Raw genomic sequence first — 14,797 nt, forward strand, 5'->3', positions numbered from 1 at the left:
TCCACCCACCCCCAGTAAAGAACCGCCGCCGTCAGTAAATGCGATGGCATTGTGTAGACTAGTTAATTTAGCGTCTTCTGCTTCCAGCAAACTAAGAATGAGCTTTTTTGGGATTGTCAGCAAATGGGGGGTGGAGGGGGCAGGATACAGGGACTCAGAACTAAACCTGCACAGTGGGGCTTTTGAGAAATGTACTTAATGTTCTTAAAATGACCAAAAATACTAAGAACACAGACTATTTGCATACTCAGTCTAATCAATAACAGATTACGCCTCTGAGGCCCGGGCGTGCGCATTATTTAATAAATGAAGACCCTCAGAGGCCCGGCGGTGGCCCGGGCGTGCCCACCATTTAATGAATGAAGACCCTCCAAGGCTCTTTATCAATTCAATGGTGGGTGCGCGGCGCGCTGTTGTCTTGTCAACAATCATCAACCACGCTCTCCTAGATTTTAAAGTTTGAAAACAGGAATATTGTCACAAAGTAGGACACTGTCCACCTTAAACAGTAATGCAATAGAACGGATCATTGGCAGGGGAGGCTGCGAATCTGCAGCTAACAAGCACGTGAAAGGACCCGGTTTGCACTTGAGGGGCTAGGCTCGTGACACTTTACAACGGATGTTTGAAGACATGTCATTTGACTTCTTATTTGCATTGAGTGTCAATCAGGATACAGGAGTTATATGTACATAAAATATGTGGTGACGAGGCTCGTCTGTCACACCAGCTCTGGTGCAACAAATCTGAGTTACGGTCAAAACGGAAGTTAGTGGTAGCACGTACTGCTCGGAGAGCCAGAGAAGGACAGCCTTCAGCTGAGATCTGGCGTCTTGCTACTGGTACGTACATGTAAAAAAACATGATGCCAGCTGAGGGCAGTGCTGCTCCACCAAACATAAATGGTAATACAATTGTGTTATATGGTCTTGGCACATTTCTACAGTGCTTTGAAACCATATGCACAGGGCTCAAAGCGCACAGTAAATCGGTTCATAATATTTGTGTGTGTGGTTGCTAGAAGTGTGTTAGTGGTGGTGTTATCAACGGATGCAGAGTTTGTGACTGTGGCCCCCTCATACCCAGTAGTTAGGGCAGGTTTGTGGGCCCGGTTGCTATCAGTCCCTTTCATTGCTACATTTAGGCGCTACATCTGTGGATGTTAGTGATTACACGAGGGGTGCTTGTATCTCACCCTCACAGATGTATGAGGTAAATCGGTGCCTGTAGCACGTGTTAGTGTCCCAGTGCTGTGTCCATACAATCCTGCGTGCTCCTTTCCTTAAACACAGCGCCTTCACTGAAACACGCCGTGTTTGCATTTATGCTATGTGTCCATTCAGTGCTAGACACACAGGGACACAGTTGCTGAACATCACAGAACCACTTTTCTGACGTTTCAGTGATAGACAACTGACCGCATGATGGGATCCAACACACATCAACAACAGTCACACAGGGCGATCTGAAACCTTGGCAGCTATGCCTCCAGTAGCCCCTGTTTTCCAGCCTCCAGGGGTCCCATCAGCACTGTAGCGCACACAGGCAGCACTACACTCCCTCACACAGGCAGCACTACACTCTCTCGCCGGTGTTGGTTGCACCAGTGAGTTGCCTCATAACAGTCCTACCTCATAAATTAAATGGTACGTGCGGTGTGCGGTGGGTGCAGGTGACCTGAGCTTCCAGGCCCTGAAGCAAGCGGGGTGAAGGCAACTGCCTCGAGGCCAGAGACCATTTGTATTTACATCCCTTTGTAGACTGGTTACAGTACCCCGTCGGCCTATTCCTTACATTTGAAATTTACATTGACTGCTGTAGTGTGAGAAGGCATTTCATGAAAAGGAATATAAAGTAGGATTGCCAAAAGAAAAATGCCAGCCATGTGTTGTTTAAAGACACTGAAAGACCTCGTCTTGACACTAAATAGGGTTATAAATAAACATTTATGTATCAGTTTGTAATGTGACTTTTCTGTCTGTGTTCCCTTTAATTATCAGTCATGGATCATTCATGCAGCCCTAAAACACAATTAAAAGTGTTTTCTATTTATATTTGCTGCTCGAAGTATGCACAGATAAGTGCTGAAAATACGGCTTTAGGTGACTGCTTATTCTTGTCCTGTATGGGGCATCAAAATAATGAGCTGGCAACCCTAATCATAAAACTGGAATTTTGTTGCAGAATCAGCACATTATTTCCTACACCCTTAATCCCGATTAATGCCAGAATAACGCCGCTGTCAATAACATGCTGGGTTACTTCAAGTGTATTCTGCACTTTGAAAGTTTTTGCTTTACCAACTACAGTTTGTATGGATTGTCATTAGGTACTTGCTGATATGTTTGTTTTTATTCAACATGCAGTGTTATTTATGGTGTTGCTTGCACTTGTCTGTAATATGCGTGCCTTAAATCTTGTAAATAGCATTGTTTACACTACAGGCATGATACATTCAGACAAACATCTGCGCAATGTTCTGAAGCATCCAAACAGTTTTCTTCCTCAGCCGTGTTTGCCTGCCTGTTTTGCAGTGCTTACTAATAAAGACATTATGATTGAAACTGCTTCCTCAGTGCACGTTATTATCATGCACAACCCTTGGCAGTCGCCAGTGTGTGGCATGCAGATAATTCACCAGTCTATTTCTCTTGACTTTTGCAGGATACTGAATTATATCTTGTGTACTTCTCATGTAAATTGTCAGTTGAGTATTTATGGATTGCAGGTTTGGGTTTGTCTTTCAAAGTTTCAAGCTATTGTCCATTAATGTCAATTTTATTTTAGACCCTTCATAGTTGTTCTTTGTTCTTCAGCCATAGGCAGTTCCTGAGACAATAGGACCGCTACTTGGCACTGTTCTGATTGTTGCCTCTGTTAAATAATGTGCTTTTGACATTATTGTTACAAATGGCATAGCTTGTATGAGCATTTCCCATTTTCTCATTAGAACTTAGACAAAGACAATATAGAGGCATTTCATTTAAATGTTGGAGGTTTCAAATCAAAATATACTAGATTTCTGGGTGGTAGGGCAAAGTGGTAGGTGGTGGGCCGGGCCGCCGGGGGGCCCCCTCTCCATGTGCTTTGCAGGGGGGCCCCCTCAAGTTTCGTTATGCCACTACACTAACTATAGGTCGTACACATTTTCCTAGGCAGAGCTGGTGGACAGAGTGTGACAGCAGGGCTGAGGCAAGACAAATGGTGAATATTTCAAACTCAAAGTGGTTCAGTTGAAAGTGTGGGTGTGTTATGGAAAGCCTTTAAAGCTTATATTAAGGGTGTACATATTTCTAGGTGAGCAGGAAACCTGAAGCCAATAAAGCACTAGATACATTAGAAAAATACATCAAAAAGTTAAAAGAAGAATATACTGCCTAACATAGACAAGAGATATTGGGAGATTTCTGAATTTTGGGCAACAACTGGTTTTAAAATGAAACATTAGGAATGTGTGTGACAGCTAGAAGGTACTGGGAAAATGACTGTCTCCATTCGGCTCTGCAAATTCTGCCAAATAAAGGCCCTTCAGATATGTGGCTGGCAAGCAGTCACATGCTTCTCAGGAAGATAGTGTCATGGTGCTTCATGCTCAGAACTAAACAATCACCCAGCAGTGTAATCACAGATTGTGCGACCCAGTGCTTGTCATTGTTAAAAGAAAGCACTATAATGCACAAAGATAGTCAGTACTACAGACAACAGATTTGAACACTTCACAGGGCCAGAGCAACTGCACATGGAAGTAGGTATTCTACCCCCGCCCTCCTTCTTGTAGGCATGTTTTGCCTTTGGTAAGTATCAAGAGCAGATGCAGTTTTAGAGTTTGTGCACTAAGTTACTCTCGTAGTGACACTTGTTCTTAATTCATTTTAGTGTCTCTTCTTGGAGTGCAGCCTGCAGGAACCTGCAGCATGTGTCTGGCTCCTTCCCTCTTCCTTGATGCTGTGGTTTTGCTAGGCCATATTTTCGTGTGAGTTTAGGTTGTGGGCTATGTGTTCATGGGCCTCCTTGAGAGATTATTCTTCCAGAAGCATGACTTCACCATGGTATGCACTGTTGAGCTAGAGGCATAGTCCCCTCAGGTACAGTTTGTCTTGGTTGCAGCAACATCTGCTCAGGCATAGTTCATTGTCAAAGTTGCACAATTTTCATGGACAGAATTTCATAATGATGCAGTGACACAGTCTACTCGGGTACCGCTTCAATATGTCGCAGGAACACAGTTCATCTGGGTACAACTTCATGATGATGCTGTGATCCTTGGCTTGAACTGGTTGTAAGGAGAGAATGCACTCTTGTCCCTGAGGCACATGAATTAGTCTCCTCTGTCTTCCTGGGCAGATGGACCTTCACACTGTGTGGTCAGCTGCTTCTGACTCACCCTGGACAATTACAGCTCCTGGAGGGTTGGCAAACTCCTTTACTACTCTCTCCACAGCCAGATTGGTTTATAAATGCTTCAGGGCAGCGGGACAGATTCTTCCCTCCAGATCAGACTCATGTCTGGGAAGCTGTTTGTCAAGCAGACACCACCCCTGGTTGCACAGTGGTCATCTAAATACTATGTAGAGCACGCCTTATGGTCAAACAGAATTTGACCTGGCAAAGCAAGTGGGTCAGAAGCTCCCACATTTAGACAGTCAGACAGCAGATGTGGATTCTCTGTCTTTCAGAGTAAGTTTGGGGTCGGGTGTGTCGTTTCCAGGCTGTGCCTCATACAACCTTTGTGCAGAGTGATGCTCCTGACAGCAGGAGCAACATGGGCCTGTGCATGCATAAAAAGGTGTGGGCTTTCTGCACCTATTAACAGTTACACTGGACAGTGAGAGTTTTCTGCACTTGACTATTAACAGTTACACTGAACAATGATCAGGAAAGGCACGAAAATCTGGCCTCATCCAAAGGACACTCTGAACAGCAGGAACCGCCATCCCAAACTACACCCCCACTATCTGCCAAATGGCAGTGCTCCGGAAGGCTAATCTACACCCCCTCACCAAAAAGGCCTTATTGAGTTTCTAATGGGAGGCCTGTGTCCACTCTCCCCACTTCAGTGTCAGGAAAACACTTCCACTCTCTGGGAAAACAGACTCACTTCAATCTTGTGCACATGAACAGGCCAGCAGCTTTCAAAATGGTAACTGTCCACTGTCGGACAAATTAGGTCATGTAGTTGAAACCCTCCAGGTCCAGGAGCTTATTCTTGTCAAGGGAAAGAACTCTGACTTTTTACAGATGCTAGATTAGCTGCAGATAAAATCAAAAACCAAGTCACCAGAGACTTGCACTCAGGTACTCAGGGCATGGCAACACGATTAAACACCATTCAGAGGACAGCCCCAACCCAACAGAAGGTGAGGATCTGCACTAAACGTGAGGTCAGTTATTCAATCTACATTAGGTGGCCCAAGTGCTGAAAATCAACAGTAGCTCGAGTGGGACATGTAGAACTACTGAGATTTTAGCAATCTTCACAGAATAATACTCATGGCTCTATACTGCCCAAAAAGGATTTGTCAACAAACTTGGCAATATCCTATTGAGATAGAAAGGCAACGGCCTTTCTTAAGCCACATGATTAGGGGTCTGTAATGAAATAAAGGAAGCTATAATTGCAATGTCTGGCAGGAAGGCAATGGGCAAGGACAGATTGACAGCAGAGGAAATATTTGAATAGGCCATGGAATGAGGGCCTGATTTAGAGTTTGGTAGATTGGAACTCCATCGAAAGTGTATAGAATACTCTGTTGCTAAACCGTAGGTTCACCCGCCTCATTTAGAGATGGGTGGACCTTAAACATTCCATCGATGGAGCCACTGATGGTTCCGTCTACAGAAAAATTCATCAGATGACCTGATGGAGTAGGGGCAATTATAGGGAGAAAAGTTCAATACTGGTCTTTTTAGGTGTTATAGTGTGTCTTTGTTTCCTATCTGCCACGCCAGGAAAAACCTAGCAATGAGGAACAGGAAAAGATAATGCCCCCCACAGCCTGAGAGAAAACTCCCAGAGTGTAGATGTCATTAGTTTGTTGCTTTTCAGAAACAAACTCCAAATTTGGAGTTTGTGTCTAAAAAACAAAAGTATGGAAAAGTATGTTCAATGACTTTGAAAACTGATGAAGCCTGTTTATGAACAATTGTGTACATTGAAAGGAGCCGCCGCAAAGACTGTTCCTTTCAATGTAAAGAGATGACTGTTGGCCATCTGTAAATTTGAAGAAGGATAGTCCTTCAGGATGGCAGCGGTAATGACGGACAGAGTATTGTCTGTCAAATTCTAAATCAGGCCCATAATCTTCAATTTATATAACATGATAGTGCACACTGGAGTAGCTAAAACAAATTCAGGCAAATGACACTCGGAGTAAGACCTGGAAATGACACACAGACAAAAATGGAGCTATCGCTGCTCCCAAATGAAAAAGGTGTCCATGAAGAATACGCAAATTATTACACTGTAGCTAATTATATGAGTTTCTTTAAACGCCTGCAAAATTAAAGACAAACAACTTACTAGGAGATTCTGAGTGACCAAGATGCCAAAAACCATTGGCAGCTTGACAGCTGCCATGGTTTTGGCAAATCTATACTCATGGCATGGATTTACTCCCAGATGTAAGTTTTTTAGGTTTAAGTATTTAAACTGGCAATGAAAATAAGAGGGATATGTGCCACATTGCCAATCTTGCTTCCACTGTTAGGATCATTCAGTGAAGTGCCTGTCCATGTGAAGCATTTTACTGCCATAGCCTTTTTGTTGTGGAAAAAAGGGTGAGAGGCTATCCACTGGGGTAGAGACCCAGTGCCTATTATTAAAAAATTGATTCAGGACTTAGGTTTGGTGGACAGGAAACTCTTGGGCTGCCCACCTCATTTAGAGAACAGCTGTAACCTTTCTGTTGACAGAGCCTCCATTGTCAACGTCGACAGAAGGCTTCCGGGAGGTGGAGCCTTCAGAGAAACAGCAGTACTCTGCCTACCCTCCTCAGAAGGGATGGTGTGATGAATCTTTTTTCTGTCAGTGACCTCCAAGAAAAATGTGGTTGCGAGGAACAGAAAAAAACGTAATCACCCTACAACCTTGGAGAAAACTCACAGGGTGTGAAGGTTATTAGTTGTTTTGTTTCTCAAAAACAAACTACCTCCCACTTTGGTTTGATTTTGAAAACCAACAATTTTTAAAGTTTGGTTGACAGCCATTAAAACCAGCAGTGGAGGCTTACCTATCATTTTGTACCTTTAATGAAACCACGGTGACAGCGGTTCCCTTCAACTTACAGAGATATCCACTGGCCCGGACATACCCTCTAAATTTGGCAGACGGTACTCTGTCAGGGCGGTAGAGGCATGGGCGCTGGAAGTAGGAATGTAGTGGGTGATGAAGCACCCCCCGAAACAACCATGCTGAGTTCAGAAGATGCATGTCCAACGAAGATGGCTTGAAAGCTTGTCTTTACCTTCTTTACCTTCTTACATTTTCTGAGCGTTCGAAGCCAAAGATCAACTGTCAGGCTCTGTCCTCTGAAAAACTCCTGCTTATTGGTTTGACATGGAGATTGGTGTGAAAGTTTTCATTTTCTGACTACAAAGTGAAATGATTTTTTTAAAAGTGACTTTGTGGCAGTCTTGCTGGAGTACAAGGAGTGTGAAAGGAAAGGTTGTAGGATATCTTTATTTCCACCAACATAAAATTTGAATACATCTACATAAATTGTTGAAACATTTCAAAATATTACAGCAGTTATGAAAGCACAACTGAAGCACTGTCTTCGTAATTCTAAAGTGTGATTGAAGCAAAGATTTGTAACAGTCTGAAAGCAAATCAAGACAGTGATAATTACTCGCAGAAACCTGATTTCCAGACATTGTTGTTTGTGCGTTATACGGTTTTATCAGTAACATTTTATGTCTCTGAAAATGTATTGACCTTTTCAATAGAAAATGTGCAGTGTGTAAAACAAAGTGCACTGCCGTGCCGTTCTATATTAATATATTTGCGACACTGCGCGCTGCCAGCCACATACCACACCCACATCACTCTCCTGCTGAATGGGCGTGGCTCATTTGCTGTACTTGCTCTTTGTGTAGTGCTTGGATTTTTCACAACTCCTATGAGTGAAGTGATATAATACCGATGGCAGCACCCCCACTCTGAAAATTGTTCAAGCACAACTGGGTAGAGGTAATGTCCTCCACCACCCAGATGGACTGTACTCCGTTTGTTAATTCCTAAATCGTCCCCTTAGTTCACTGTAGTGATGCGATGGAAACATACGGTACACTGATGCCCTGTACATCACCACCAAAAGATGTGTTTACTCAAAACAGTATTGATGTCATTTGAGGTGTTCTGAAGCGATACAATAGCAATTTACAGGATGGGAAATTATGCTCACTGTGCATTTTGCATCATGAATCTTCAATCTGTGATGTTGTGGATGCATATGTAAATAATAGGATCTATTTTTCTAGCTAATGACCAAACTTATGCTCGTCTTTATGCATGTGCTATGCCACACACATTCCTATATACCAGTCTTGAGAAATTGAGTATTGATTACAATTTTTCGTTTCTCTTCTTTTTCATCTTGATGTTTTTTTGGTATCAATATTGAAATAATGTTTATTTGTTAGCCTAATGTACATCACTCAAAGTAAAATGAATATATCTTGTTTTCTGACTCTTCATAAAAAGTTTGTTCTCATTACATTTCATCATTAAGGAACACAGTGTATGTCATTTTAAGTTCACCATTAAGTAACACAGTATGGGGCATATTATCAAGAATCGGCGTTAAAATGATCACCGCTTTAACGGCAGAAAACTGCCGCTTTAAGCGGCGATAATGGGCTTGATAATATGCGGCAGAGAATTCCAACAGAAGCCCAGGTTCTGGTGTGAACATTGGCTTCTATGGGAATTCTCTGTGGCATATTATCAAGCCCATTATCGCGGCTTTAGCGGCAGTTTTCTGCCGCTAAAGCGGCGATAATTTTAACTCTGTGCTTGATAATATGCCCCGAGGTCTCGTATGTCCTTTAGAAGGAAACAGAAGAAAATGAATGTTTTACAGCTGTGCTTCTTAGCACACCTTTTACATAGATTCAGCATAATTCCTCCCAAGATTCCAGAGGTCAAATTGACTCCACTTGGGTAAACAGCCTCTACAGCAAGGTTTTTACCATGTTGTGACTTTACTACACATTTTCAACAACATGCATATTTTTACAGTGCTTGCCTTTACCACGCATTTAAGGTACGTTGGTGGGTGTTGGGGGCCTCACCCCACAAATACATTGTTTTTCAATATGTATATTAACAATGCACGGTAATGGCATAGGTTAAAAAAGCATCAGTGTTGTAAAAAAATGCGGGCTAAAAAATGCATGGTTAAGGCATGCTGAGTATTTCCCTGCTTTGTTCCGTCGTACAGTTCTCCACTTGCTACCATACAAATATACACAGATAACCACTTGAGAAAGAAATATGGCGTATCTAGGAAATAGTAAACTCTGCTTAAGGATGGGTGTCCTTTGACACAATGGTTGCCTTGCGATCAAACATAAATTAAGATTTTACTTACTATAAACTGATTTTTGAATATTAAAATTAATTTTTCATCAATAGCAAAGATTTTAATATAAAGTGATTACACATTGGATTCGTTTCATGAATGAAAGAGTGGTAGATTAGGAAGCGTCACTTGGACACAGTTGTGCACTGGGACTCACACTTCCTGAATACAGGTGTGCCTGTGGATTTAGGTTTTACCTACGGCAGAGGGGTGTATTTCAGTAGTACACAAAATCGATCACCTAGGATAACATTAAGCAAACAGGGGTGCCTTTCAAAGGGTTTCTTCTAATAGAGTTTATAGCACACAATTTTGCATTCTGGCATTTGCAGTTCTCTTTTTACAAAGACGAACCCACATATACAAGTATCATGTTGCAAAGTAATTTTAACGAGAAACTCTTGACCGGCCGCACTCTTCACATGTGACATATATGTCTTGTGTGGTCTGGATTACCTCCTCGTTAGTCTTCCTCGTCACATGACTAACAAAGTGAGCTTCAGCTCCACACCAGAACCCTCCAAAGCAAAAAGTCAGCCTCCCATGCCTCCCATCCCTTCCCAATATGGCCGACCCATTATACCCTGACATCTATAAGAGGCGGGCCAGCCCAACCCAACCCAACAGCCTGTTTTTTTAGTTCTGCGATACAGATTCTCTAGAGCGTCTTATCAGGTAAGTTGGGCTGACGTCCTGCTCCAGCAGGTCCCGGTGCCCTGGTGGGGAGGCCCTGCTTCAGCGGGCTCGCTCTCTGGTTCCCCTACCTTCTAGCCCTCGCACTGTCCGTTTGGGTTCACAGCTCTTCTCTAGCGAGCTTCTGGTGCTTGCGGGCTCTTGGGAGTTTTTGCCCTGCGCCCTCTCCATTCCTTGCTTTCTGCTCTGCTTTAGCGGGCTTTTTATTTGGGCCCTGCTGTCACCGAGAATCACTGTGGCCTAATGGTTAGGGTCTGAGACTCTTACTCTCATGGTTATATGTTTATTTCCAATTGATTCTGTTCAGTTGTATCTCTTTATATGGGACGGCTGACGGGCTCTGGCGGGGTGTGCTGTCATTGCCCGGGTAGCTGCGAGCTTCCTTTGAATCTCGCTTCTTCTCCGGGTGGGCCTCCCTGCACCTCATGCCTCATGGGGCTTCCTGGTATTCTACGCTTGGGAGCATGGGTCTGTCTCTCCGCCGTGGCCCTGTGGCTGTTCCACCCTGTAGCCCCTGCTCTCGTCTGTTCTCAGGAGTTGAGTGTGGTCAGGGCTGGTTGGTGCCTGTTTGGCAGACCGCCTGGGTGTACCAGGTGCTGTGGACGTGGTGTTGGGCCTTTCGCCAGATTGGGGTGTGTGTTTCCCTTTCCCGGGCTTCGCTTCCTGGTTTTGGCCCGGTGGTCTTTCCTTCCTGTGTTCTCCTGTCCCCGCCTGCTCTCCGCTGTTGTCCTTGGCCGGTCCTGGTTAGTGTGGCCTTCGGGGTTTTCGGGGGCTGTGAGCGCCTGCATGTCTGCTGGGGGCGGTCCTCTGTTTGCTCCTGTTCTTCCTTCTCTGGCTGCTTCTCTGGTCTCCGAGTGGGCTTTTGGCTTCTGCTCCGGTTGTTGCAGTTTGGCTTGTCTTCCATGGGCCGCGGCGGTGGTGTCCCCTCCTCCTCCTGCTCCATGGCCCGGTGGGCGTCCCTTGCGCCTACCTCGTCGTCGAGTGGTCACGGTTCTCGGCTGGTGCATGTGGTGCATGTTCACTTCTACTGCCTCCTTCCGTGGGCTCTATTGATGCCAGTTTGCCTGTGTGTGCGGTGTTGTATTCCCCCCCACGCTCCCGTGCTTAAGTTGTGGCAGGTGTTGCCTGGTGGTATTTTTACTGTTCCTCGCTGGAATGGCGTGGTGTGCTATAGTGTCCAGTGGATTTGGTCCCAGTTCTCTTGTGCTGGGGTGGATGCGTTTCATTCTGCTTTCTGTCCGTCATCCGTGCGCTCCTTGCCGCTGGTTTCCTGCATTCCTGGCTGAATGGGTCTGGTCCCATGTGCTGTGGCTCTGTGGTTGATCTCCTGCCATGGGTGGCTGTCCCCTTCGTCTAGTTTGGTGTGGCCCCCGGGTCTGGGTTGTATACCCGGCTGATGTCCTTCCGTAGGGTTGGTTTTGGGCTCCTTGTGCCTGGGTGACTGTCGGTGCTTGGCTGATCTGTCCGTTGGGGGTCCTCCCCCTCTGGTTGGTCCTGGTGCTCTGTGGGATTTCCCGATTTTGCCTGTTCCCATGGGTGCCCCTTCCGGTAGAGCGTTTGACTGCAGATCAAGGTGTCCCTGGTTCAGATCCGGGTGTCCCCTGACTCTAGGGATGGCTCTTCTTCCACCCTGTCTGCCCGTGTGGCCGGTGCTCTTTGTGTTCTGGTCTCCCCTTCCCAGGTGTTGGCGTCCTCTCCACCTGTGGGGCGTGCTTGGGTCTATGCTGGGTCGGTTGTTCAGTTTTTTGGCAGTTTCTCGTCTGCCTTCTGTTGGCCGTTTCCTGGTTTGGTTTTGCCCCTGCCTCGCGGGGGCTTCTTATGGCTCTTGCCTCGGTCACTCTCTGTCTGTGTCCCGGGAGCTGGCTTTTCCTGCCTTCTTGTCCGGGCTCCCAGCTTCGCGCCTGGGCTTGTTGACCCAGCCGAGATGTTTTTCCTGTTGGTGGGTCTCGCCTCGGTGCTTCCCGATTCTGCTCCTGCGGATTGTGGTTTCGTATCCTGCCACGGTTTTTTGTTGCCCCTTGGGGTTTTTGGCTCACGCAATGCTTGTGGTTGTCCGGGGCTGATGGTTTTCCCGGTTCTCTTTCCCGGTTGGGGCCCGAAGCTCCCTGTGCGGATTGGATCCTGTTCTTCTTTGTCCCTGGTGGTCCTTCCGGCTCAGGTTTTATCCCTGGGGGTATGACCATTCTCGGGCTCGTTCCGCCCGGCTCTTCTGTCTTTCTCGCCTTTGGTGGCTTGCTGCCTGTGGCCTTGCCCCTGTGTTCACTCCAGTCCTTGTTGGATCTCCGTTATTCGGCTGGGTCGGTCCTGGGTGTTGGTATGAGTAACTGTGGACTAGTGGACTAGTGGTTCGGTTAGTGGGCTCTTCCTCCTAGGGTCATGAGTTTGTGTCCCGGGGGTGGTTGGTTTTGCCTCCTGGGTGCTCGCCTCTGCGGCTCATTTGTTGCGTGTGGACTGTTGCTGGGGTATTTTGCTTGTCCTCTGCGCTGGGCTGTCTTGCTCGTTCGTTCTGCATTCCCCTTCCTTCCGGGTCCGTTATGCTTTCTTGTGCATGGGTCCCCTGGTGGGTGTTCACCTTCCTGTTTGGGGTTTGGCCTTGGTCCTGGTCCTCTTCAGTGGCCTTGATGACGGGGTCACTTTGCTGTGGTTTCCTGTGGCCCCCGGGGTCTGTTTTGCCTTGCACCTGCCTGGGCTCTCTCGTTGCTGTCACGCTCCCGTCCGGGGATCCTTTGGGCGGCTGTGGTCTGTGTCCCACCTGCCTCTCCTTGCTGGTGGGGCTTGGGTGCCCTTCATTTTTGTTGTTCGGGTGGGGTGCTGGTTTCCTTTTCTGTGCGTCCGTCCGTTCTTGCGGCTCCTGCCGGTCTGGGTTCCCTCTGGTTCCTTTTACTTCTGCCCCTGATTGCCGCAGGATCTGGTGGCGTTTGTTTTCTTCTCCCCTCCGGTCTTTGGTTTGGGGGTGGTTCGACACTCTCGCTGTTGGTGGTCCACCGTGCGTGTGGATGGGCTTCGGTCGGACTGGGTCTCTTGCTGCTGTGGCCTTTTTTGTTGGGTCTCTGTGGTGTGGTTGCCCTCTGTTTCTTCGATTCCTATGGGGCTCCAGTGGCTCATGGGCTGTTTGGGTTTTTGCTCCCCTCTCACTTTGGGCTGTCCATTGGGCGGTCTTGGTGTTTTGGACCGGCTTGCTGCTTTCTGTCTGAGGGCCTGTTTCCGGTTGCCTTTTGGCTCCGTGTGGTCTGGTGCCGTGCCTTCTCTGTCCTCCTTTGTTCTTTTGTTTGGGGCACATTTTCTGTAGGCACTTTGTGTCTTTGGGGTCCGGTTTGGAGGCCCTACAGGTGTCTTTCTGTCCCGGGCTGGTTCTTCCTGCTCGTGGTTGCCTCTCTCTTGGGTGGTTCTGCCACTTGCTGGCCTGTTGGATTTTGCCCTCTTCGGTGGGGGCCCCGTCCTGGTCCATTGGTTTCTTGTGAGTTTCCATGAAGCCACTTGGCTTTGGTATGTGCTCACTTTGTTAGTCATGTGGCGAGGAAGACTAACGAGGAGGTAATTCCCCGATTACTTACCGGTAACCTTCATTACTCCGAGTATAGTCTTTCTCGCCAAATGAGTTCCCATCCATCCCTCCCTGTCTGGTTATCGGTTTCATGTTTATGCTCGGTAGTTTCAGGCTGTTGGGTTGGGCTGGCCCGCCTCTTATAGAGGTCAGGGTGTAATGGGTCGGCCATATTGGGAAGGGATGGGAGGCATGGAAGGCTGACTTTTTGCTTTGGAGGGTTCTGGTGTGGAGCTGAAGCTAACTTTGTTAGTCATGTGGCGAGGAAGACTATACTTGGAGTAATGAAGGTTACCGGTAAGTAACCGGGGCATTAACATATTTCTCAGGTCTCAGCCAACTAATTCGAGGGGTGTTCTGTGGTTGTTTTACAAACCCAGACATTTGACCCCCACGTTTGTTTCCCACTGAAACCAACTGGTCTCATGTCAGGTTGTTCTGTTTCTTGTAGTTCAGTGGCAGGGGGGATGCTTGACATAGACCAATTATGAGAAAAGAAAAACTTTAAGCGGGAGAACTGAAAAAGCGTTTTTCTGTAACAGAGAGCACAATATAACTTTCTTACCCCCCAAAAAATGACAGATAGATCGAGGTGGGCTCTAAGCCTTACCTGGACATCGTGACTCTGATTTCTCAAACTGGCCAATGACCAACAGAACCCAGACCAGAGCTGAAAGATGCCCCATCCTGCAGAAGAAAATCACAAAACGTAAAATGATGCACAGCTGGAGTACAGCAACTCAGAAGTGTTTTTACATGCACACTGAACACATCATTCTTCATAACGTTGACACAATGAGGAACTAGTATAACGTCTTGTGGTGTAATTAAAATGAATTTTATGTACAACATAATAACAGACGTTTGATGTTAGAGGTGTGGGAAATTGGAGGACTAGGTTTCAGCACATTTCAGAAAATCCTCCATAAACTACATCTGAAATGAAATTTCCAAATGTTTTTCCAAAGAATTGTTTCTC

The 14,797-nt window shown here is 46.3% G+C and overlaps 1 protein-coding gene across 1 annotated transcript in view; it reads right to left on the reverse strand.

Moving 5' to 3' along the window:
* The window catches only part of LOC146809306 (myeloperoxidase-like), a 184,145-nt gene extending 169,641 nt beyond the window's left edge, over positions 1-14,504 (reverse strand). The window contains exon 1 of the mRNA XM_085614336.1: positions 14,429-14,504. Within this exon, the coding sequence (XP_085470462.1) occupies positions 14,429-14,504 (76 nt within the window). The remainder of the gene's footprint in view (positions 1-14,428) is intronic.
* Positions 14,505-14,797: the final 293 nt, after the last annotated feature.

Source organism: Triturus cristatus, chromosome 7 (genome assembly GCF_964204655.1).
Source record: "Triturus cristatus chromosome 7, aTriCri1.1, whole genome shotgun sequence".
Classification (NCBI taxonomy): Eukaryota; Metazoa; Chordata; class Amphibia; order Caudata; family Salamandridae; genus Triturus; species Triturus cristatus.